Source organism: Diospyros lotus, chromosome 7 (assembly GCF_014633365.1).
Source record: "Diospyros lotus cultivar Yz01 chromosome 7, ASM1463336v1, whole genome shotgun sequence".
NCBI lineage: Eukaryota > Viridiplantae > Streptophyta > Magnoliopsida > Ericales > Ebenaceae > Diospyros > Diospyros lotus.
The window spans coordinates 2667880-2695472 of NC_068344.1; the positions used below are offsets into that span (position 1 = coordinate 2667880).

The 27593-nt window shown below is 30.8% G+C and overlaps 2 protein-coding genes across 2 annotated transcripts; one reads left to right on the forward strand and one right to left on the reverse strand.

Moving 5' to 3' along the window:
* Positions 1-2191: 2191 nt before the first annotated feature.
* On the forward strand, positions 2192-3914 carry LOC127805954 (uncharacterized). Its single transcript, XM_052342808.1, has one exon. It carries the CDS (start codon positions 2317-2319, stop codon positions 3748-3750), a length of 1434 nt encoding a protein of 477 aa, XP_052198768.1. The 5' UTR covers positions 2192-2316; the 3' UTR covers positions 3751-3914.
* Positions 3915-22836: 18922 nt separating this feature from the next.
* LOC127806485 (transcription factor MYB106-like) lies at positions 22837-24609 on the reverse strand. The gene is made up of 3 exons (XM_052343824.1): positions 24352-24609; positions 23935-24064; positions 22837-23652 (listed from the first exon to the last, which is right to left on the reverse strand). The coding sequence occupies exons 1-3, from the start codon at positions 24482-24484 to the stop codon at positions 22956-22958; spliced, it is 960 nt and encodes a 319-aa protein (XP_052199784.1). The 5' UTR covers positions 24485-24609; the 3' UTR covers positions 22837-22955.
* Between the last annotated feature and the right edge of the window lie 2984 nt (positions 24610-27593).

The following is a 27593-nucleotide window of genomic DNA, read 5'->3' on the forward strand; positions in this document are numbered from 1 at the left end:
ATTTTATCTCATTATTCAGAACAAAAAATTAAAATTATAATCTATTGACGTAAATCTCAACTTATCATGACTTAACTATTTTAATTTGTACACGAAAAATAAATTATGCCCAATCGTAGACACACAGAGGTTGGGACACAAAGCATTAAAGCATGTACTTGTCATGATGTAAATTCAAATGAAATGAAATGAAATGACAGATGAGAATCTCATGATGTTCATTCATGCGATCTACTCTTCCATTGCCATCCACGTACACACGGACTCCAAATGGTCCAGATGTGTGTTGTTGAGTGAATGTTAGGTGTTCATGTGATTCTCTCTTCCAGAACTAGAAATTCAAATGTTTGAATTTTTTTCCCTCAAAAAGCATGTTATGGCCTACTAGGTTGCATAGGGGCAGACAAATAAATTGGCCAGGTAAGAAGGAATCGTAATCTCTTTTGAGTATAAATTAAATAGTTACATCATGATAAATTAAATTTATATTAATAAATTATGATTTTGACTTTTTGTCTTGAGTAATAAAATAAAATTTTTATTTATAATTTATCTTATTTATTAAAATTAAGGGCATAAATAATGAAAAATCGCGCAAGGATGATAATCTTAAGAAAAAAAATTATATTTGAACATTTTCTTCTGTTTGTTTATTTTTTATAACAAAAGGACAGACAAATTTCACATTTTAAACCCATGATAACTTTTTGTTAGAAAAATAGTTTTATCATTACTATTTAAGCTCCCGCAAAATTATTTCCCTATTTTAGCTTGAAATTAGAAAACTCGTCACTTCTTGTAGTTTTGTGCCATATGAATTTTTAGCACGGATGCATCTTATAATGCTAAAAGAATTTTTACGCATTGATGGTTTAAGATTTTGTTTGTGTCATCTCCAAGTATCTTTTAAATAGGTAAACGAGTGTAGATTTCAAAATTCTTCAAATACTTAAGATGATCGTCCTTGAACTACTCTCGATACTCGTACTCTCAATTATGTTAGAAAAAGTAAATTGCAGGTTGAACTTTTGGCTCTTGCACAAGACAAGAATCAAACTCGCAACACATCAGATTGTACCGACATATTGCTCATCTTATCACTCAACCTGGGAGTAAAAAAAAAAAAATCTTCAAATCCTTAGAAAGATTGAAGTGCAGTATTTTCAAATCTTCTTTTGACATTCGTATGTTGTTGTAACAGGAGAATGTTGTTTGTTTTCATATTTGTTTCTTTATTTGGTTCTTTTGTTTTGAAACTCAATGTATGTTCTAATTTTAAACTTTAGAAGCTTTGTATTTTTATTTATGAAAAAAAAATTACATGGCATCATATATATTTGGCTTTCTTATAGGTTAATGATATACTATAAAATAGTTTTTCTAGTACACTAGACACTTCACTCTTTAAAACTCAAAAATGGTCTTTTTTTACATAATCTTATTCTTATTTTTTCAAAAAAAAAAAAATTATTTCTATAATGAGTAAATTGTAACAGTCAAATGTCACCTAATAAAGTTTTATTTAATATTTATCATGAGCGTCCCCCGCTGTTCGGTCTCATAATTTCAGCAGGAGAGGTAAATCAAGAATTCAGCAATCAAGTTTCGATCCCAAGTACATCTACTAACGTGAGGGCAAAATACCTATATCTGAATTGCCCCTTAACCACTGGGCTAATATTTTTATATTTACATACTACAAGTCTAGTTTTAATTATGAATGCAACAAAATAAGAAAGGCTTAAAGCATAAAATATTATGCTATTTTGGTCGTCTGTCACTCTCAACTCAGATTTTGATCTATTGTGTCTCTCAACTATCTAATTTTGCAACAATTAAACACCTCTCCATCCGTGTGACTACGCGCATTGCATAAGCGAGTTTAAAAAGTGTCCAATTGTTGCAAAAATTAATAAGACAATTGAGGGGTACAATGAGTCAAAATATGAGTTAAAGACAAAGCAAAAAACAAAGAGCCCTTAAACTCTATTAACTACTACTTCAAAATACATAATGTATTTAGCTATTTAAATTATCAAAACTGCTAATTTTGCACTTTCTTGTGGTGATTAATTCTTATTAATTAACACACTTTGATATATAGATATAGAAATGGTGAAATTTGTTGTACGAGGAGGTGAAACATAATTAAGAGTAGGTGTTTAGTGGCAACGGCTGGAACTGATGTTATCTTTGCACATTTGACTTTCAGGTGCAATGGGGTAGATTGCATCTATTCTCCCTATATTGGAAGGAGCCTCCCAGCCAGAGTTGGATGGATTGCTTCAACTCTTCAATCTGCAAGGTTCTTGGCTAATGAATTCTGCTTCTTCTCCCACCATTCTTGTCATGGATGCAGCAGCTTCAGGCGCAAAGGCTCTAGCTTTTTGCAGCAAATCAAGGAGCCTTTCGATACATGGCACAATTAGCAGTAGAGCTTTAGGAAGAAGAAGAAGCTTTTCTGTCCGACAAAGGGCTCCAAAGCCAAGAACAGGCGGCAATATTCTTTTCCTCACCCGGTGCTCCACGAGGCCCGGAATCGACAGCGATAGCGCAACGAATCAGAATAATCCCGCCATTGAAATGGGTGGTGGTTCGAGCAGGACTGCTGGGCACCCGGAAACCAGTACTCTTCCAAATCAAGCACTCCCGTCCACCATTTCCAAAGGCCTGGTCCTTGCTTTGGGGTCTGAAGATTCATGGGACGGCGCCGAGCTTGGCTCGCCCGTGGTGAAAAGATTTGTTGGGGACGATGAAGAGAGATGGTACATGTGGTACCATGGAAGGCCTAATGGCGCAGCCGACGCTGCTGCAGTCGACTGTCTTGGTTTAGCAGTTTCCAGTAACGGGATTCACTGGGCCCGAGGAACCGGAGCTGTTCGATCGAGTGGAGATGTTGGGTTGGTGATGAATTGCAGAGAGAATTGGTGGGCTTTTGATACTAATAGCATTAGGCCATCTGAATTGATTATGATGCCCATCCCCAATTACAGTTCTGTTTACTGGCTTTACTACACTGGATTTTGTTCCGAAGAATTGGAGCTTGAAAGCTTAGAAAGGCTTGATCTTGGCAGCAAGAAAGATGGCAAAATTCTGAAATCTCTTCCAGGATTAGCTTGCAGCCAAGATGGACGGCACTGGACCAGAATTGAAGGAGAGAACCACAGTGGGGCTTTGCTGGAAGTTGGGGCCAAAAACGAGTGGGATTCTTCGTTCATTGCATCTCCCAAAGTGGTCTTCCATGGCCGTGATGATCTGAGGATGTATTACCACTCTTTCGACCTCAAAAATGGGAAATTTGCAGTAGGGTTAGCAAGATCAAGAGATGGGATCAGGTGGGTGAAACTGGGGAAGATCCTGGGAGGAGGATCAAGAGGCTGCTTCGATGAACTCGGTTCGATGAATCCACACGTTGTGAGAAACCCCAAGGATGGGAGCTATTTGATGGCCTATGAAGGGGTGGATGCAGAGGGAGTGAGGAGCATTGGTATGGCGGTTTCTTCGGACAGATTAAGGCAGTGGGATCGGCTTCAAGACGCCGCGGTGCTGACGCCATCGGAGCAAGAAGGCTGGGACAATAAAGGGGTGGGATCGCCATATCTGGTTCACATGAAAGGACTTACTGGCGATGATCAATGGAGGCTTTACTACAAAGGGGTTGGTGACAATGGGAGAACTGGAATTGGAATGGCTGTGTGTGAAGGCAGTCAAGTTGGAAATTTTAAGAGATGGGAAGGCCTTCAATTGTGAGATGGATTCCAAAGTCTATTTTTTTTTTTTCTCTATTTGGGTAAGTAAAATTATATATGTATATGTATATATACACGTATATTACACGAAACTTATATTTGGTGTCACAAGCAACTGAACTTTACTAAACTCAAACTCAAGACATCGGATTCATTAGGTTATGACTTCACTTGAGTGTTTAGATGATCATCGCTGGTAGGGCTTGAGTCTTTTTTTAGGTTCTAAAATGTGAAATTCCTCGTCTTAAAGACCCGCTCAATTTCAAAATTTTTATAGGAGGGGTTAATCATTGAATCCAGCGACAAAATTCAAACACAAGACCCCACCAGCTATATAACGGCTACAGTCCAAAGACTTCTCAAATTTTAGCTCATTCTCACCGTCGATCGCTGGGCTACGCCGGTGAGGTCGGCTTGAGGTTTCCCTGCAACTCATAATCATGGTGTAATTGCGTGAAAGCAGTGATTGGAGTTGATGGATATTATGAAGCTTAAGCTCTCCATCATTAATTAATTAATGGCTTCCAGTCCTCATCAGACATGGTTAATCAGTATGCACATACGGCTTTTGACTACGTTTTGATTAAGAAATCAGAGATTAGGGTTTAATTAATTATATGATTTGTTTGGTAATTAATTATTTATTGCTGAATATTTAACTTCTTCTGCATGAATGGGAATCGGAATGGGAATGGGAATGGTTAGCGTTAGCCAGATGAGTTTTCATCACTGCTGGGTAGATATCAAATAAGGGAAATGTTAATTAATACACTTAATTTTAATAATTAATATATTATACTGTGTATTATATATCGATACATTAAATTTTAAGAAAACCATAAATAAAATAATTAAAAAGAAAACAAAAGGAAATAAAATACCTGTTGTTATACCCAATATATGTTGAGACAAATCCATACAATGAAACAAGTTTATATATATTGAGGTAGTGTTTGTTAATTAAAATATGAATTGAAAAAAAGTAGAATATGAAAAATATTTTAAATAAAAATATTTTTTATTATATTGTTAATTTATCATACAACTCTTGAAAAATAAGACATGTGACTTCTTATATTGAATTGTCCAAATAAATTAATTTATTCCCTCTCCATATAGATTTATTTTGAAATTTACAGATAAAAAAATATGACGTATATGTTCTTTAATACATTCTAAAAAATTCAATAAACAGTGTTATAAAAAATTTAGAATGTTTGTAAATCTTATTTTGATCATTTCATATATTGATTCAGAAAATATTTCAACTTTATCTTGTTCATTTTAACAAATGTCACTTAAAAAAATAATAATAAATAAACCTATATATAGTTAGGATCAAAACCCAAAAAAAAAGTATTTTTTTGTTTTTGGTTCTTTAATTTCCCTTATGATGATAGTGTTGGAGATCAATACGACAACTCTATCTCGATCTAAGCACTTGTAGGAGAAGGCAAGGCTAGTTCCACTCAGTATTATTTTCAATGCTCAAGTTAGTAAAGTAAATAAGTGATATACTCAAATTTGTTTGATTTACTTGTGGCGATCTTGGCCTTTATGTAGGCGATGTGAGATAAGATATTTGGAGTCATCTCTAAGATTCTTGAACTTAGATATCTCTAATTATTAAAGGATTTATTTAAGTAGATATCTCTCACATATTCTTAAAATTAAGTATTCATGGCTCGACTATTTCAAGATGGTAATAAATCCATATTATTGGGTCAAAGTTATCTTCTTGCAATTTTTAGAGTTATCTCCAAGTATCGTGAAGTCGATTTTCTTAAGATACTAACATATCTATGAGGCCGATTCGAGATAGGCTCCAATGACAACCCATCAAATTTGAACCAGATAAAAATCCATCTGTCCTCCCCTTGACGCTTGTTAATAGAGCACATAATTAAAATGAGAATGACTACTTCTAAGAAACATCTCGGTGATTTCATTATTAGATACCTCTTCTATCACATTCTATCTTTTATCAAGACAAATATGAGAGCGGGGAAGGGGCCCAAGCCCCCTCCCCCATAAACTACTCTGATCATTTTACTTGACAAAATGATCAAACACGGACTCCATGTATGGTATAGTTTGTAGCTGATGGAGACTTTGTCTTTTGGCATGTCTGATTGTAATAGCCAAAGTTCAAAATGCCATACTCCCTTCCACCCAATAAAGATTGAGGATTAGCCCAAACTTGATTTAATGAAATTTTATAAACAAAAGTCAATATTGATATAGAAAGAAAGATAGAGAGAAGATTTACTTAGAATCCCAAGAGAAAGAGGAGGATGAGACAAAGTTTGTTTACACCACCACATCTAATCATTCTTTGACTAGAAACATTTAGGGCAAATAGTAAAAAAAAAACTCAAAATTTTTATGAATTTATAAATTTATTTAAATATTTCAATTTTGATGATTATATTTCAATTGTTCAATTAGATGCAATTTTATCTAATACCTAAAATTAATTTAAAAAATGCATATCATTATTGACATGACAAGTCACATATCATAAATATATATATATATATTAGTAGGACTCGTATGTATATATGTGAAAAAAATAAAAACAAAATTATACGTACAGATTCCACTTATGTGTACATATAAGTCTCATTTATATATATATATATATATATTGAAAAGTGATTTATCATGTCAACAATAATACACGCCTCCTAAATTAATTTTAGATATTGGATAAAACCCCACTCAGTCAATTGGGATACAATTGTCAAAATTAAACTATTTAGATAAATTTATAAAAAAAAAAAAGAGAGTTTTTTTTTCACTATTTACCCAAAACATTTAAAAGCATACTTGTGATTATCATTATACTAATGGAATTCTAACACTATAACACATAAACATTATTGTAGTTAAGTTATCAAATGATACCAAAGATATTGGCTACTATTCTTCAATGCTATCATAAGATCCATACTTTTCCATTACTTTGTTTTTTAAATGATTGTTCCCTATAATTTTGGTTTTTTTTTTTATGGACCTAAATTTTTCCATATGTATTTGATACTAATTATTTCAATACCACTTTTATTATTTTTAGTGTCTGACTTAAACACCAGAGTATTTGGTAGAGATCTCCCTCACCTTCTAACTATTTTCTTTCTTGCATACTCAAATGATTTTATGATGACATTTTCAATCAAATAAATTTATTATTGTATCTCATCAACAAAATTACTATTTACCATAAATTTGATCTTACAAATCCTAATGTATTATGAATTTCTTTTTGAAGTACCAAGACTAAAATAATTTTATATGGTCAAACACAATACCTATAAGTCTAAATAATTTTGCGTTTCTATAATTAATTTTTTTTGTAACTAAGAATTATATTAACAAAAAAAAAAAAAAGAAGCAAAAGGCTACAAACTCAAGTGAAGCATGCCCCACACCAAAAGCCTATAATTAATTTATTGGTAATATTTGTTAAAGTACTGTAAACAATGGTTAAATAGCAATAAATGCAAGTTATTTTTAAATAATATGTATTTAATATATTTTATTTCAAAAATTTTATTAATTAATTAAATGGTTCAAAGTATTATTAGTTAATAGAACTATTTAAATGTTAAGAATAAGATATAATAAATGCATCTCTCATCCAAAATTAATATACATTTATTATTTTTTAACTATTGCTTTTGAGGTTAGGGATGGGCATTATGTCGGTTCAATTACTAAATCAACTAGATTGTTCAAACTGAATATATTGAACCTGTGTCAGAAACCAAACCGACCTTATAGATTATCAAACAGAACAAACTAAAAAATTGAAAAAATTAAAAAAAAACAAAAAGATCTATAAAAAAATTAAAATAATAAGGTACAAAAATAACATCGTTTTTGACATTTTGGTTGGTTTGATTATTTCATTATTTTTCAATATGGAAATCAAACCGAATCAAAATAACAGAAATTGTCAAATTTGAAAATTTATTCAAACTAACCTATAGTTTGAACCCAACCAAACAGGCAATTTCGACTAATTTAATTTAATTATTTTAATTTAATTGAAATATTACTCACTCCTATTGGGTAATGATTAACACTACCTTAATTTATATACAGTAATATATCCAAATTGATACCCAACGCTAAGTTTTAGCAAATATGTCCTCATTTCAAGTAAAGTATATTTATTGTGTCATATTTTTAATTTTAAAATAATTTTATTAATTAATAAAATATTAAAAAATATAATATATTTATAATTAACCTTAAATTAAAAATAAAATTCAATAAATACAATATATATGTATATGTAGCTATTTTGAATGGGCCAATGTATAGGCCCATTTCTTGTCTCAGGAGTCCTCATGGCCCAGTGTGTTCCGCCCATTTCACCTTCACTATGGACATAGGAATTTACATGAAATGATATAATATCTCGTTTACATTTATGCATTGAAAAAAAAAATATCTATCACAACAATTCGTATTTCGGGTTTAGTTAGGGTTTAGGGTTTAGAAAGTATTTATTAAAATGATTACATAAAGTATCATTTCTTTTTACAGTATTTTCTTATAGTTGCAAAGTTGGTAAGATTGTCACTAAATCCAATGCAATGCAAGATAAGGTATGACACTTAAATTTATTATTTTTGTTTCGAGTTAGAGGTATCAAACGAGTCGTGAAGTTGAGTTTACTCACTCTTTAAATGACTTTTTTTTTTGTGGGTCATACCAAGTTCAACTCCTTTCTGATCGAAATAAATTATATTGGCTTGCCCATGTTAGAAAAAGAATCGAGAAGGCATGCCACATGTTGAGCCAACCTTTGTCCTAGTGCATTAGATTTTTCGACTAAATGAAAATTATGTACATTTTAAAAGAAATCATTTCTTAGAACTCCTAAACTTTATGACCTAAAATCATCCAAATATTAGTGAAACTGAAATTACCTGCATGCACTTTGAATTCACAATTTGGTGTTTTTAAGCCCTTAAATGGGTTTATAATTTTAAGAGGTGAACTTAAATTTATTATAATAAATTATAAAATCAACCTCAAATTTTAAATTATTGTAAAGAATTACCTTATTAATTGATAACGATCACGAATAATATTTAATTTATTAAAATTTTCCTTTAATTTTTTTAATTTTAATTTTTTTATTTAAAAGGGTTAAATGGGCATATTGGGTTATATTTGATTAAAGGGTCATGTTATGCCATGCTAAATTAATGGATCGTATTGTGTTGTTAAGTTATAGTTCACATATCTCTAACTCAATATGACCTTATATTTTTAGACTAAATCATATAGAGTTAAGCTACTAAACGAGGGGAATGGGCCGACCCCAATCTATTTGACACCTCTAACTCCACTGGGATGTCAACGTAATAACAAAACAAATTTTCTTAAATATTTTATCAAAGTTTTTAGGATAATTTGCACTATAAGAAGATTTTTAAGGTAAACACGTTTTTGATGGTTCGTATTTTTTTTTTTTCACCCCCATTCTAAGTAGATAAGTTAGCTTGGTTGTTAACGTAACTTATTATGTAACGTCTCGTTTTTCGAGCGCATTAAAATTCATGACAATTCTAGAATAATAATTTTTTTTTCTAAAACTATTATTAAACCATATCATTTCTCATATCCATCCCAAAATTTTCATACATCTATCTCGAAAGAGAATCATCATAAACATCAAATGCGGAAGTTAGAATCAAACCTAACATCTTAACATTAATTATAAATCAGTTCTTACATCATCATTAGCCATAGGGTTATACATCATCATTTCTCAAAACGTTCAAAATCAAAGTAGCAAAACTTAAATACATAGGCTACATAACATACATTCAATTCATAATGCACTTTGTTAAGTGCCATTGCATGCCTCATTCATCCTCGTTTCTATTATAATCTCTATCTGGAACGTTTGAATATTTCAGGAACAAAACCTAAGTTAGATGATGAATCATTTAAGTAAGGGAACAATAAACATATTTCGTACATAGATGCAAAATATCATTTTTCATATCATTTCGGTTTGAATCGACCGTACCTTATTGCTACTCCCCATTTTCACAGTCTCCTTACCAGGTCGAGGTGTATGAGTGCACCCTTGGAAGAGCAGCGGGCCTGACTCGTACTCTCAAACATTTATGTGAATGCATGATATATCAATAATATCTTCGTGTACATATGCATATTTCATCATCAATACATATAAATGCAATTTATATAAACATATTCACATCAAGACATGGCAATATGACAAAATCATTTATTAAAAATTAGATTTTGAGTAGAACCACTTACAAATCAAGCATTTTCATAAAATTAAATCTAGTTGGAAAGTACCACTTATCTTACAAAAAGATAATTTTGCCCCTAACATAATTTTGCCTTAAAATTCGTGTCGAACTTCCAATCGTACTCAATTATGAACCTTGACGTACCTTGGGCATCATAATTACTTAAAAAAAATCAGATTTTTAATTTTCTCTAATTTTCCTAATTTCTCTCATTTCGTCCTATTATTTCCTCAAGATTATGAAATAAATACTTCATCATAAAATTTTCTCAATTTCTCTTCACAATAATTCCTAAAACAATATTTCTAATCCCCATAAATTTTCTCATAATTTTCAGAGTCCATGTTCTATTTATTTTTTATTTTCTCTTTGATTTTTAAGCATTTATTGCCTCAAAAATCTATAATAAATACCAATAATACATTTCTATTCCAATTTTATCATCACCAATTCTAAAATATCATTCTCATATTTCTGAAATTTTTTGAAGAAATTTTCGAAGATAACTCACCTTTCCGCGGAGCGATTCTGTATTCTTCTATACTACGACGAAGTCTCGATTTGTGTATCCAACGATGCCTTCTGCCACAAATTTTCACACGAACTACTAAACCCAGCCTATAGAATTTTTTTCTAGGAATTTTTGATATTTTTCTATATATATATATATATTTTTTATTTTCTTTCTTTCTTTCTTTTTTTCAAATTTCTCTCTTACTCTCAAATCTTTATTTCTTACAATATTTCTCTTTCTAATTCAAGTTCTCCAACCTTTCAAGTTTTTTCTATTTATAGAAGGTTGAATTAAGTTTAGCATAATTGTAGTGACCTACTATCTTTAATTATCTTGTCACATTTCTTAATTATTTTTTACTAAATCGCTCCTGTAATCTTTAATTATTTGTCCACACCCTACTTTGTCTCCCACATTTCTCTATTATTTCACTCATTATCTTTGATTATTTGTCTGCACCCTACTTTGTATCCCACATTTCTCAATTATTTCAACTCTTATCTTTAATTATTTTGTCACATTTCTTAATTATTTTTCACTAAATCTCTCACATATATAATCTTTAATTATTTGTCCACACCCTACTTTGTCTCTTACATTTCTCAATTATTTCACTCATTATCCTTGATTATTTGTCCACACCTTACTTTGTCTCCTACATTTCTCAATTATTTCACCCATTATCTCTAATTATTTTGTCACATTTCTTAATTATTTTCCACTAAATCTTATCAATAATCTTTAATTATTTGTTCACACCCTACTTTGTCTCCTAAATTTCTCAATTATTTCACCCACTATTTTTAATTATTTTGCCACCTTAATTATTTTTCACTAAATCTTCTCTTGAATAAATTATTCTTTTATTTAGTTCATTAATTTTAAACCTACTTTCTTAGCCTACTAATTTTAAGCCCATTTACTTAACTTTTGTTTTTTCAACTTAACCCACTAACTCTAAGCCTATTAATTTTGTCAATTATAATCTCTAATAGATGTTAAAAAATATTTTAAATATAAAAAATTAATTATTATTATTCTCAAAATACTAAAATATTACATATTACATATAGAGTCTCCATGAAAATAATCAAAACTATAAGAATCTCGATAGAATTTAAAGTAAGAATATAGAAAACAATGGAAACTTTAAATTAAAGGCATTTTAACTTATTATAACAAAGCTAACTAATAAAAATAGAGAGAAATTCATAAATAACCTAAAAGAAATTTAAAAAATTGTTTTAACCACTTTCTAGTAAAAAAAACATTTTTGACAAATCAAACAAACTAATTGCACTCTATAGCCACTTTTATGTGAGATAGCTAAAATACCCTTAATGAGAGTTTAAATTAGAAATGCTACAGTGTCCTTATCTTCATTTATTAAAATACTCTTGTCTCTTTCATATTGCTTTTCTCTTCTCTCTCATCCTCCAGCATTCACGTTACTCTCTTTCTTTCCATTGTCAAACCATCCAAACTCAGTCATTCATTATACATTCAATTTTTTTGTTTGTTGAGTCATTTAACAATATTTATCAATCACAGCGACCTCATTGAAATCTCATTCAACAAGATTCTTTCTCTCCAACAAACAATTTCACTGACTGAATTTCTAAGGATTGATTTCATTTCTATTTCTTTTGTTTTGTGATCACATTGCTAATAAAGGCTGTGTAGTATGTTTATGGTTGTAAATAAAACATATTTTAATAGATATTATTCTAAATCTATACTGATTTCCATGAAAAAATAATTTTTCAAAACAGCACAATGTCATCGAGTTTTGTGGGGCAACAAAACCCGGCCCGAGTTTTGTGGGGCCACAAAACCTAATTTTTTAATAAATATGGATTTTTTGATTTTTTTTTTTTTTGGCCATGGGATTTTTCAAAGTTACCCAATAAAAAATGATATATTTTTACATTTTTTGCTTAATTGAATTTATAATTCACAATAAACAACAATGGGATGATAATAAAACACAACCAATACATAATTAAGTGTTCTAACTATTAACAACATTGAATTAAATTGATATAATGATTATAAAATTTACCCAAAAATACAAATATAATTTTTAAACAATAATTTATTTTTGGAACTATTGGATAACTTGGAAAAATCCTATGGCCAAGAAAAGAAAAAAAAAGATCAAAATAACCATTTTAATAAAAAAAATCAGGCTTTGTGGGACCAAAAAACCCGGCCCAGGCTTTGTGGGGCCACAAAACCTGGCCGAGTTTTGTAGGGTCATGAAACCTGATTTTTTAATAAAAATAGATTTTTTTATCTTTTTTTTGGGGGGGAGCATGGGATTTTTCAAAGTTACCCAATAAAAAGTAATGTAATTTTACATTTTTTGACTTGATTAAATTTATAATTCACAATAAATAACAATGGAATGATAATAAAATACAACCAATACATGATTAAGTGTTCTAACTACTAACAATATTGGATTAAATTGATGTAATGATTATAAAATTTACCCAAAAATACAAGTATAATTTTTAAACAATAATTTATTTTTTGAACTATTGGATAACTTGAAAAAATCTCGTGGCCAAGAAAAGAAAAAAAAAAGGATAAAAAAATCATTTTAATAAAAGAAATCGGGCTCTGTGGGGCCACAAAACCTTATTTTTTAATAAAAATGAATTTTTTATCTTTTTTATATTTTTTGGGCCATGGGATTTTTCAAAGTTACCTAATAAAAAATGATGTATTTTTATATTTTTTGGCTTAATTGGATTTATAATTCACAATAAACAACAATGGGATGATAATAAAACACAACCAATACATGATTAAGTGTTCTAACTACTAACAATATTGGATTAAATTGATATAATGATTATAAAATTTATCCAAAAATACAAGAATAATTTTTAAACAATAATTTATTTTTGGGACTATTGGATAACTTGAAAAAATCTCATGGCCAAGAAAAGAAAAGAAAATCAAAATAATCATTTTAATAAAAAAAATCGGGTTTTGTGGGGCCACAAAACCTGGCCCGGGTTTTGTGAGGCCATGAAACCTGATTTTTTAATAAAAATGGATTTTTTTATCTTTTTTATTTTTTTGGGGCAATGGGATTTTTCAAAGTTACCCAATAAAAAACAATGTATTTTTATATTTTTTGACTTGATTAAATTTATAATTCACAAGAAATAACAATGGAATGATAATAAAACACAATCAATACATGATTAAGTGTTCTAACTACTAACAACATTGGATTAAATTGATATAATGATTATAAAATTTACCCAAAAATACAAGTATAATTTTTAAACAATAATTTATTTTTGGGACTATTGGATAACTTGAAAAAATCTCGTGGCCAAGAAAAGAAAAGAAAAGGATAAAAAAATCCATTTTAATAAAAGAAATCGGGCTTTGTGGAGCCACAAAACCTTATTTTTTAATAAAAATAGATTTTTTGATTTTATTTTTTTCTTGGGCTGTAACATTCGAAATTTTAGAGATAAATGATAATTATTAATTCTGATGTTTTAGAGTGATCGATGATTTATAGAATATTTGTGCCCAAAATAAATAAATAAATTTAAAAGAGGATAATTATTATATTTCCAAAAGAGGAAAGTTTGTAGAATTTATATGATTTAGATTATTAAGTGTTTAAGGTAAATAAAATATTATAAATATTAATATGTTTATATATATAATAAAATAATTAGAAAAGAAATTAAATGAAAGAAGTGATAGCAATTTGCAGCATATTGGCGTGCAAAGTTGCTCTCAATGTGGATAGGTAAAATATATACATAATACTATTATATAATTTATCAAGGGCATAATGTATAATATACTAATATATGGGTACATGTGGTATAGGCTCATAATTAGTATACATATAACTAATGGCAGCATATATATAGGTTGGCAGTATATATATATTTCATATAATAAGATAAAATAGTTTTAATTAATATATTAACATTATAATATATATATATATATATATATTAACATGGGAAATGGGCAGCAATAGGCATGCTGGGTTGTGGATTTGAAATTGCTCTTCATTCTAGTTTTGGACCAAGCTTCACGCACAAGTCTCCCCCATTTCAATCAAGTGATTAAGATTTTGTTGTTTGACTTTAGAAGCTCAAATGACAGGTTAGGGAAGCGTGGAGCTTAGCTGTTAAAAGGCAAAATTGAGGTATAAATAGAGAGCCAAACTCGGCCAAGGGTAGATTTGGGCACGAGCCAAGCATTGTGAAAAGCAAAAGGAAAATTTTATCTGCAACTATAACTTTTACTCTTCATAATTAATGAAAGTAAAATTTTAATTTTTGCTATTTATAACCAGAGTGATTACTTTTTATAACCATCTATATTTCAAATGTATCCTCTAAACATCCATCCCTCAAAAGATAGCTCCACACGCAACAAAGTCTCTTCACATCACTTCTCATATCAAACCATTTTTAGACCATTTCCATCTCGCCAGAGTCACTTGCCTCACCTGCCTTCTTCGTTGGAGTCCCTTGCTTTCTCGTCGGAATCACAGAAGCCAAGCAAGAAAGATTTAGGAAAATCTTATTTGCAACCAAGTGTGTTTTGCTCTTCGAGAGATAATATGGCTGCCCATCATCGCACCCGAAGATTTGGAAGCTTTGAAAGCACCTAAATCCATAATTCCAGGAAAATATAATTCTCCCAAACCCATGAATTCGAGAAAAATAATTTTTTTTGAATCCACATATATATGTATGCATGTAATATGAAGTTATTCTCATAAAATGTTGCTGCATTTGATTGGGTTTAACCATTTGTAATTTCCACAGGACAAACTCTTTCATTTGGAATAATTTATATACAAAATCATTATATATATATATATGTTTATAGTTATAATATGTATATAATTATAATATATATATGTATATAATAATATACTTATAATAATATATATACTTATATTATATATTATATAATATACTATATTATATAGTTTTTCCCGAACCCATAGTGCAATTTTGTTCACCCCCTTTAACGGGGGTAAACATGACCCCCCAGTACTTCGGGGTCAAAATTAACAGAGAGAGGGACCTCTTAAACAGCAAACTATCCCCCTCTCTGTTAGCTTTGACCCCCAAAGTACTGGGGGTCATGTTCACCCCCGTTAAAGAGGGTGAACAAAATTGCACTCCCAAACCCATGGGTTCGAGAGAAACAATTATATACATATAATATAATAGTACATAATATATTATACACATAAAATAATATAGATTCGGGAGAATTGCATTCTCCCAAATTTATGGGTTCGGGAGAATTGATTTTTTCCGAATTCATGGGTTCGGGAGAATTAATTTTTCCCGAATTTATGGATTAACCTTGAGTTTGGGGAACCTCAAACCCCCCGAAATTTGTTGTTCTAGGGGTTCCCCGAACCGCTGGGTTCGGGAAACCTCTCACCCCCGAACAACGAGGTTTTGGGAACCCCTAACCCCCCGAATCTCATTGTTCAGGGAATTACGGATTTCCAGAACCGTGGGGTTCAGGGAACCACTTACCCATCGAACAACGAGGTTCGAGGAACCCCTAACCCCCCGAATCTCATTGTTCGGAGGATTAGGGGTTCCCCGAATCGCGAGGTTCAGACCGATATGTTATTATTTTTTTAATTAATATTAAATGTAAATCGTGTATTATCTTATGAGAATTTGTTTTTAAAAAATATTAATAATTTGTGTGTGTTTAGTGTAATTGTGTAGATAAATAATGAGAATTTGTGTTTTAAAAATATTAATAATTTACGTTACCTCATTTGTAGTAAACGGTTGAATAGCATCAAATGACTATTGAAATGAAAAAAAAAATTATGTAAATAAAAAACATAAACAATTTGAAAACATTATTCAAATAATAATTAAATGAAAGTTGAATAATGTATGATACCTGATTATTAGTAAATGATTCAATAACATCAAATGACTGTTGAAATGAACAAAAATTATGTAAATAAAAAACATAAATAATTTGAAGTAATAAAATATCCTGAATCGTTGGATTCGGGACTACTTGACTCCCCCGAACCAAAGGATTCAGGGCATCCTCGAGTTCCCGTATCCTTCGGTTCGGATACTCAAGGAGTTTTTGAATCCTTCAATTTGGGAGGTATCAACTCCCCCGAATCCATGGATTCAGGGGATCCTTCTCTGGTCGACACTTCAAGTGTCTCAACTCCTAGTTCTCGCCTATTGATGATAAACAAAATTAGATATACAACAAATTTTCAACAAATTTTCAAATACCTCATGGATTTCATCATCTTGTTTCTTGCCGAAACAGGAATAGTTATTATCTTCTTTGTAAAACTCTGTAAACATTTGTCTATAATAATCTTTCATGCTTAACTTGCCTATGACGAGCAGAAATGTGCTTAGCAATCTTCGATGTTGAATAATAGTTGTTGTGCAATGCTCGATATTGAATAATAATGGTTGCGCGGTGTGGGTGAGTAAAGGTGTTCAGGTGTGGTGAGCTATAGCGTTGATGGGTGAGAAAGTACGTGCACGCACTTGAAAAAGTAATGGTGGGTGGTTGAGTGTAAAGAATTTAAATGAAGGGTAAATATGAGATTTTATCTTAGGGTATTTTAGGAATATTAAAAATGAGTTGCAGAGAGCAAAACTTATGGTTGCAAATAGAATTTCCCAAAGCAAAAATAGAAATAAAATAAGAAGGAGAAGAGGGAGGAACGGCTAGCAGCACGCGGGGAAGAAAATTGAAGGAAATGGGGGGGAAAATCTTGTTAATCTGCGTTTTAAGTAGTCGGGTAAGTTAAATAAATTATTAAAATATTATACACATAGAAATATTAATTTTATACGGTTGAAATTAATTAATTGGGGTCCGAGAACTCATTATTTATTTTAATTGTATTACTTCGCAGCGGGAGTGCGAGAGAAGTTAGGATCAGCTATTTACAGACAAGCTCTTAACCCTCTCCTCATGTTCTTTATTTCCTACGAGAGTTTTCGTTATTTTTTATATTTTAAACCCTCTCTCACCGTGACTCGGTTCTACACATAAATAATAATAATCCGTGTAGTAACCACTTTATGACTTTTATTTCATTAATGAGTTTATTGTTAATGGAATGAGCTAAGTAATGATATCTTGATGTCTTTCTTTTCGACCGTCACGGAACCTCGTATCGCTCCGTTTCCTTTGGGAATGATGCCGAACCCATTAGGGCTAGGTTCTTAGAAGAGTTGATTATGGTTTAATAGGGTTATGTTAATAACTTGTTATGAATGTGGAGATGGTTTCTGTGTATGAGAAAAGACGAGAACATGAATGACATAATGGTGTCTATGTTGTTATGGATAAAGTGAGCGAAATGATGAGTTTAAATGACTAAGTTTAATGTTGTCTATGTGTGTCTCAAGGGTATGAGGTACAAAGCCACTGACTGTCGATCGTTGGTCGTGGCAGTGGATGGCTGGATGTATGGGCGCCAGTCATCGACTGTTACAATAAGCGCTAGACGGGCCAGAAGAGTTGGTACTACCAGATTCCAGCCTTGGCTTGTGCATGTCATGATGTGTGTGCTGCATAGGGATTGGGTTGCATTCACTTAGGGACATGCTTTGTGTGTGATGGGATGTGTGAGCATATGCATGACCTAGTTGGTCTAAAAGCTAACTTGGGTTCTTTAAGTGAGTCAGTGCATTTAGAAGCATATTGCATGTGTGAATTCTTATGTGTGGGCGTAGCATGGCCTGATGCTTGGTTTATGGGGGCCTTGTCATCACGTTTATGCTACAAAAGCCGTTGCATTACCTAATTGTTGCACTGCATGGTGAGAATGTGCGTATTAGGTGATAAGTATAGGTGGTAGGGGTGGTCACGGTAAGACCTTGGGGTGAGACCCACGGCGGCATGATTCACAACGTGGCTACGGTAAAACCTTGGGGTGAGACCCACGGCGGCGTGGTCCACGATAAAGACCTTGGGTGAGACCCACGACAATAGATTATGATGTGAGCGACATGAATGGACATGTAAAGGAAACGGTATGGAGGTAGCCTATAGAAGGCTATCAACATGTATGTATGTTGGACTTGGGCGCCAGTGTGTGTTTTATGTGGGCCCCAATGACTGTTTATGTGAGATTTATTATATGTTTGTGCATCTAGAAATAAGGCAGGTATTGGTCATGGCATGATATGACGTTGCATTGGCATGATTTGCATGGGGCGTTATGGGAAGAGTCATATCCTAAACCTATTGCCTTTCTTTCATGAGCTTACTGAGTCTCTCGACTCATGTTTGCTTTACATCATTCCAGGTAAGAGTGTTCCGAGATCGCAGGTGCGTACGGTAGAGTTGGGTCCAGACCGTCGTGTCATGGTAACAAGTGCAGAGCTCTCCCGAAACTAGATCCTGGGTGTTTTTGTGTAATGTATATAATTTTGAATTAGATATATGTTATGTAAGCCAGGTGGGCTCACGATATGAATTTTTATGTAAGAACGACTGTGAGATGCTTTGTGAATAAAAATGTATGTTTTAAATAGGGAAGGTGTTGAGTTGTAGTTGCGTTATTGTTCGATATCATTTAAATAATGACCCTCTCACAGATCCTCTATTCGCGGTAGGGGCTCCGGGAGGCGGGCCGTTACATGGGCCATGGGATTTTTCAAAGTTACACAATAAAAAATGATGTATTTTTATATTTTTTAGCTTAATTGAATTTATAATTCACAATAAACAACAATGGGACAATAATAAATCACAACCAATACATGATTAAGTGTTCTAACTACTAACAACATTGGATTAAATTGATGTAATGATTATAAAATTTACCCAAAAATAAAAGTATAATTTTTAAACAATAATTTATTTTTGGGACTATTGGATAACTTGAAAAAATCCCATGGCCAAGAAAAGAAAAAAAAATGATCAAAATAACCATTTTAATAAAAAAAATCGAGCTTTGTGAGGCCATTAAACCTGATTTTTTAATAAAAATAGATTTTTTGATCTTTTTTTTTTGTTTTGGGCCATGGGATTTTTCAAATTGCCCAATAAAAAATAATATATTTTTACATTTTGACTTAATTAAATTTATAATTCACAAGAAATAACAATGGAATGATAATAAAACACAACCAATACATGATTAAGTGTTCTAACTACTAACAAGATTAGATTAAATTGATGTAATGATTATAAAATTTACCCAAAAATACAAGTATAATTTTTAAACAATAATTTATTTTTGGGATTATTGGATAACTTGGAAAAATCTCGTGGCCAAGAAAAGAAAAAAAGGGATAAAAAAACCATTTTAATAAAAGAAATCGGGCTTTGTGGGGCCACAAAACCTGATTTTTTTAATAAAAATGGATTTTTTGATTTTTTTTTTTTTTTGACCATGGGATTTTTCAAAGTTACCCAATAAAAAATTATGTATTTTTATATTTTTTGGCTTAATTGAATTTATAATTCACAATAAACAACAATGGGATGATAATAAAACATAACCAATACATGATTAAGTGTTATAACTACTAACAATATTGGATTAAATTGATATAATGTTTATAAAATTTACCCAAAAATACAAGTATAATTTTTAAACAATAATTTATTTTTGGTACTATTGAATAACTTAGAAAAATCCCATAGCCAAGAAAAGAAAAAAAAAGATCAAAATAACCATTTTAATAAAACAAATCGGGTTTTGTGGTGCCACAAAACCCGGCCCAGGCTTTGTGGGGCCATGAAACTTGATTTTTTAATAAAAATAAATTTTTTTATCTTTATTTTTTTTTGGGCCATGGGATTTTTCAAAATTACCCAATAAAAAATAATGTATTTTTACATTTTTTGACTTGATTAAATTTATAATTCACAAGAAATAACAATGGAATGATAATAAAACACAACCAATACATGATTAAGTGTTCTAACTACTAACAATATTGGATTAAATTGATGTAATGATTATAAAATTTACTCAAAAATACAAGTATAAATTTTAAACAATAATTCATTTTTGGGACTATTGGAAACTTGGAAAAATCCCATGGCCAAGAAAAGAAAAGAAAAAGTATCAAAAAATCCATTTTAATAAAAGAAATCGGGTTTTGTGGGGCCACAAAACCTGATTTTTTAATAAAAATTGATTTTTTGATCTTTTTTTTTTTTTTTTTGGCCATGAAATTTTTCAAAGTTACCCAATAAAAAATGATGCCTTTTTACATTTTTTGGCTTAATTGAATTTATAATTCACAATAAACAATAATGGAATGATAATAAAACACACACAACCAATACATGTTTAAGTGTTCTAACTAATAACAACATTGGATTAAATTGATCTAATGATTATAAAATTTATCCAAAAATATAAGTATAATTTTTAAACAGTAATTTATTTTTGGGACTATTGGATAATTTGAAAAAATCTCATGGCCAAGAAAAGAAAAAAAATAGATCAAAAAAACTATTTTAATAAATGAAATCGGATTTTGTGGGGCCACAAAACATGATTTTTTAATAAAAATAGATTTTTTTGATTTTTTTTTTTTTGGTTTGGTCCATGTGATTTTTCAAAGTTACCCAATAAAAAATTATGTATTTTTATATTTTTTGACTTAATTAAATTTATAATTCATAATAAATAACAATGGAATGATAATAAAATACAACCAATGCATGATTAAGTGTTCTAACTACTAATAACATTGGATTAAATTGATATAATGATTATAAAATTTACCCAAAAATGCAAGTATAATTTTTAAACAATAATTTTTTGGGGGGACTATTGGATAATTTGGAAAAATCCCATAGCCAAAAAAAGAAAAAAAAATTAAAAAAATTATTTTAATAATAATTGAATAACAATTTTTTAATTATTTGATAATACATATATTTTTCAATTTTTCAATTATTTTTATTTAATCTATTTTATTTATTATATATGTAATATTATTACATATATATATTTAATAATAAAAAAATAAAGGACGGGAACCGAATGTGGGTTCGAGACTCAACTAGTTATTAAATTATTAAAAAAATAATTATTATTAAAAATAATAGTATTTATTTGAAAATAATAATAATAATTTAATAGTTAAAAATTTATTATTATAATTAAGATTTGTAATTATTATTACAATTGAAAAATAATATAAGAATCATTGAATAACAATTTTTAAGTTATTTATTTAATAATACATATATATTTAAAATTTTCAATTATTATTATTTAATTAATTTTATTTATATGTAACAATACATATATATTTAATAATAAAAAAGATATGGGGGACTCACCGTGGGTTCAAGATCCACCCAGTTATTAAATTATTAAAAAATAAAAATTAATATTGAGAAATAATAATAATACTTTAATAGTTAAAAATTTGTTATTATAATTATGAGAGGGGTTTCTCGGGTTTACCCGTGAGATAAAACAGAAATTCAATCCTTTTGTTTATTTGGTATTGAGGGTAGTTTGGTAATATATTATATTTATTTTTATTTTTAATTTTTAATTAAAGTTGAGAGTTGAAAAGTCAAAAGTTGTGGTAAAAAGTGATAAAGTGGTTATTTTTTGTAACTATTTGTTTGTAGGGGTAAAAACATTTTTTTTGTCAAAAAAAAAAAAGGGCTAAAAAGGAATTTTCTATTTGTGGAGGGGTTATTTTTTGCAATTTTCACTAAAGACATATTTGAGTCAGAAAGACTAAATATAATAAGGATAATGCTAACCACTGTGCTTGATCAGCTAATAGTTGAAAAGTGTTAAATACACTTGTTTTTTTGGACAATACATGTCTATTATATCTCCTTTTTTTAATTGGTCTATGTTCAATCAAGTGTTTTTATTATAAAAAAAATCAGCTAATAAAAAATAATTAAGTCTAAAAACGAGATGTAATAAATATATATTATTTCAAAAATAAACATATTTAATATCTTTTAGCTAGCTAGGGTTTCGGCATATTAATGCTGACATTCACGGCAAAAGTCTTATAATTAATACTTAAAAAGATTAGAAAAGTGAATATTGATCGCTTTACTGCGATAAGCAATCATTTGAAAATTTCTTCGGATGATATTTCATATTTTTTTTTTATATTGGAAGGAATGTATCATTAATTTAACAGTTTTTGTCTTTTTTTTATTTTTTTTGTAACGTATAGCATAAGAATAATTTGTTTTTAAGTAATATGAATTTATTATAATTTACGACTAATTGAGAAAGAAAGCGGATGAACTATATATATATATATAAATCTCTGAGTTGATGATCTCTTCGAAATCGCAGTTTCAACATGATCGATCCTTCCCTATTTATTAGTTACCACTACTGATTCAGAACACCGGCGACCCAAACGGAGAACAGTTCACCAGATTCAGCACATTGTTCCAGTAGCTCGTATTCTCCTCAAACTCGCCGGAGCAGATTTCGCCCACGTCGCAGCCGGGGACCCCATCAACCACGCCGCCGGAGGAGTTCAGTTCCTGATCGTTCATGTTCTCCAGCAAAATATCAGTCAGCCCTTCCACGAAATCCGGCAGCACCGCGTTCGTATTCACAGCAGCATCCATTGAAAACGCCGCCGCAGGGAAGTTCATGGGGTTGGCGGCGTCATACTGATGAATGGCTGACAAGGGATGGATGCTACTGATGGGCGACTCCAGACTACAGTTGGGGGCGGCGGCGGAGGTGGTGGTGGTGGCGAAGATGGCGCCGGAAATGGGGTTGTATTTCACGGTTTGGACGTCCAAGTGAAGGGGCGCCACAGTGGGCGGCGGAGGGAGGTGGTGGAGGACCTTGGATTCGCGGACGAATCGGGCTTCCGCCTCGAGGCGGGCGCTCTCCCACTGGGCGAGGTGGCTGAGGGTAGTGGCGTCTTTGAGCTGGCGGGGGCTGAGGGCGTCGGTTTTCCGTTTATGGGTGGCCGGATCGATGCCCATCTTGCTTAGCCTCTTCTTCAGATGAGTGTTCCAGTAGTTCTTGATCTCGTTGTCCGTTCGCTTCGGCAAGTGAGAGGCTATGGCCGACCACCTATCGTAGCATCACATCATCATCATCAAATTACCCAATCATTTAGTTTAATTAGCGCTACTTAATTGTAATTAACTAATATTTTCAAATATAATCTCTAATTAAGTAAAAGTATATTGAGAAAAAAACATGCATTTAACATCATCAGCCATATATACGTACTATACATACAAACCCAATAAACTATAATAAGAGGAAGAGAGACGAGGATCGATGGAATGAGTTTAGGCTTGATATGATAATGATGATGATTTAATTAATTAATTAATTAATTAAATTAACCTGTTTCCAAGGAGGGCATGGAGTTGAATTATGGTCTGCTCTTCCTGTAAACTAAACTTCCCTCGTTTGATGTCTGGCCTCAAGTAGTTGGTCCACCGCAGCCGGCAGCTCTTCCCACATCTCCGCAGCCCTGTAATTAAACCACAATTGATCCATCATTTTCTCTCAACGCCCCACACAAAGAGGATTGATATAATAAATACGACTCTACCTCGATCACAAAGTGTGCGTACATGGAACCCAAGAAAGAGGTCATTAAGGACAAACACAACACAGCTCTCTCCAAACCCACAAATTAACCATTATAGTGATGGAGCGCTGGAGTAGAACCTGACTCCATATATAAACCCCCACCCACAAACCGCCATGCATATATATACGTATGGAATATGGCGCGCAGAGGAGAAGAAAAAATACCAGCTTTGGCGGGCAAGGCACGCCAGCTTCCATGGCCATGTTGCTGAATATAGGCCAACAGCTTCTGATCTTCTTCGGGTGTCCATGGCCCTTTCTTCAACCCCACCTTCTCGCAGCATGCTGATCTCCCCATTCTCTCTCTCTCTCTCTCTCTCTCTCTCTCTATATATATATATATATAGCTGGGGTGTGAATGTGATTGATATGTATATGTAGTTAGGTAGCTAGAGAGAGAGGGGTGGGGTGGGGTGGGGTGGGGGGGTGGTATGTGTATAGTGCCGTTAGTGAGGAAGCGTAGTGTTGAAGCTAGAAGTAGTAGAAGGGGAAGTTAGATTTTATAGGCAAATCAGGAGGAAATAAATGAGGCAATAGACATCGACTTGCCTGCAGAGGAGCACTTATTGTTACCATCTTCTAATCTTCTATATATCTCCCTCTAATATTATGCTGCTGCTGCTGCTGTGCTTTGCTTTCCAATCTGACATACGTACGTGCGGAATGGTTAATATTACGTACCTACATATGTATATACGTATAAGTATGCATGCAGTGTCATTCTCGCGCTTGTCCGAAGGACAATGGATCAGCTTTAGTCGTTACACTTTGGTTTCAAGGAAGGTATATTTATTGTATTTTAATTTTAATTTTAAAATATTACCATCAATTAAAAATAAATATATCGTGTTTTATAATATTTTATAAATTAATAAAATTATTTTAAAATTAAAAATAAATTGCAGTTTATAACTTAACTATGATCCTCTAAACAATGGTTAGAATTATATAAATATAGAGAAAAAAAATTATTATATTACCTAAATTGAACAATATAATAGTTATTCAATGCAAGCAACTGTAAGGGGAAGGGTGTGAGTCTGACCACGGGCCCCATCCCCTCCCCCTTCCCTTTATTAGTCTATGAGACAACATATCAATATTCTATATATGTATATATATATTGAGTTTATTTTTTTATTTTTTATTAATTAATTATCCACAATAGAAAAACCATGAAACGTAAATTTCTATATATATTCAGAGAGTAATATGAATCATTGATCATTACCCTTGAGCTTCAATAGATGAATCTTAATTTTAGATTAAATATATTATTTTTAATTTTAAAATAATTTAATTAATTGATAATTAAAATATTAGAACATAAAAATTTAAGTGTGTCACTTGATTTGACACTATTGTATTATTATATTATTATATATTTGCATTGATTAAATACACAATACAACACATCATCAATGCAAGAATACAGTCATATCAAGTCACTCTTAAATATTTAAATAATATTTCCAATATATATAAGTCTATAATATGCCAGTACATCAAATTAAATTGAATCAAATCTAGTTGATCGATCATGTTATATTAAACTCGTTCATTTCTTGAACTTTAGTGCAGGGGTTTCGCTTTCGTTTAGTTCTTTTTGCTCAATTGCACCATTGAACTCTTCCAAATATTTCTCATTACCCTCTAAAATCCTAGTTTTTGGTTTATTTTACCTTTGAAACTCGTTTTTGTTTACTTTTTCAATTTTCAGTTTTGAATTTTAAATTCACTTTCAGTTTTTTATTTTGATAATTTATTTTTAAAAAATTGAAAACGTGTTCTCTTTGTCATTTTGAAAAACTGTTTCTCAAAACAGAAAATTAAAAAATATATTCTTTTTAAAATTTTGAAAATAATTTTTTAATAATATTTTATTCAATAAATTTGACTATTCAGTAAATTAAAAATATTTAATGTTAATATATTATTAAAAAATATATACATTTCAAAGTTAATGAATTTTGTAATATTTTTTCCCGTTACAATAATAAAATATAAATAAATAAATGTGTTTTGATTTTAGAGATTGTTTTGGATGAAAATACTCAAAATAACTTTTTGTTATTTTGAGTTTTCTTTACAAATTTTTCTTTGTTTTCAAAAATGCATTTTTAAAACAGTAAACAAAACGTATTTTCATTATTTAGAAAATCGAAAACTAAAAATAACTTGAAAACATATTAAAGAGAACGCATTCTAATATTTTGGCTCAAATTCATCATGGAATTAATCCATTCAATCAAAAAATTCTTTCAAATGGTGAATTTAAGGTGAAAGGACAAAACAAAAATCTCGAGTTTAAACTGTTCAAAATCGAAAAAACTCATATGCCAAGTTGATTTTTTTTCCTTTTTAAAAAATGTAAAAATTATATTCGATCTGATCACATTTAGATTCACCATCTTCCAGACAGAGAGTTTAAAATGATGTATCCAAAGCAACAAAGATAATAAATATATAATAAAGATGATATTACAAATTAGTTGAAATAGTTATGAATGTAAAAGGAAAGAAAGAAATATAATAATTAGGGGCACAAATGAGAGGGAAAGGGTAGGGGGAGGACTGCTTCTTCATGGCCAAATTAAAAGTGGGCAGTGGTAAATTAATGCTATGAATGTAAAAGAAAGGACAAGTAATATTAATTCACCCTTGTTTTTAAACCCACACCTAAATACTTACTAGAGTTTATGAATCCCAAATGTCAACACGCATGCATGTGGTGTCAAAGCCAGCTGCCGCCATAACCACCACAACCCTACCTAGCTAGCTTCATCATATATAATATATATGCTATACCTAATTATTTATTTATTTATTTATATATATATATACACACACACACAATATTGCCCATCAAACAAATGAAGTATAATGTATATATTTATATGTATATTGTTAGAATTTAATTTGTTGATATATAAATGGGCTAATAATTATCACTAATTATGTAATTTTAGACTGTTAAAAATGAGTTGATCGGATCGATAAAAACTTACTTAAAGTGATATAATTAGTTTTGTGAACTAAGTTCATGTCAAACGTTTGTTTATATGTGATATCAAAAGGTGTAAAGTGTGTACAAGATATTAGGGTACTTAATCAAAAAATCCATTATCAAAATCCTAGGGCTAGAATCTTCTCTCGCACTCACAGAATAATAAATCGTCCCATTGAAAATTAAGTACCATACACAGATATTAGAGAAAAAAAAAAAACACCTTATTAGAATATGTGAATTTTCTCGTATTGATTCGATCTATCAGTGTTTATTAGTAACTCTCTCGTAAGAGAAGATTTAGATATTAGGAAACTTTTATATTTTATTTTCGTATAGAAAAAAAGAAGGGTCGTTTGTCAATATAGTATTGGATACAAGAATAGTGAGTTATTTTCTT

Coding starts and splice junctions, on each gene's coding strand:
- LOC127805954 (XM_052342808.1), top strand. CDS start 2,317: ATGAATTCTGCTTCTTCTCCCACCATTCTTGTCATGGATGCAGCAGCT.
- LOC127806485 (XM_052343824.1), bottom strand. CDS start 24,484: ATGGGGAGATCAGCATGCTGCGAGAAGGTGGGGTTGAAGAAAGGGCCA. Junction 24,065..24,351: donor TGCCTTGCCCGCCAAAGCTG/GTATTTTTTCTT, acceptor GTTTAATTACAG/GGCTGCGGAGATGTGGGAAG. Junction 23,653..23,934: donor CATGCCCTCCTTGGAAACAG/GTTAATTTAATT, acceptor ATGCTACGATAG/GTGGTCGGCCATAGCCTCTC.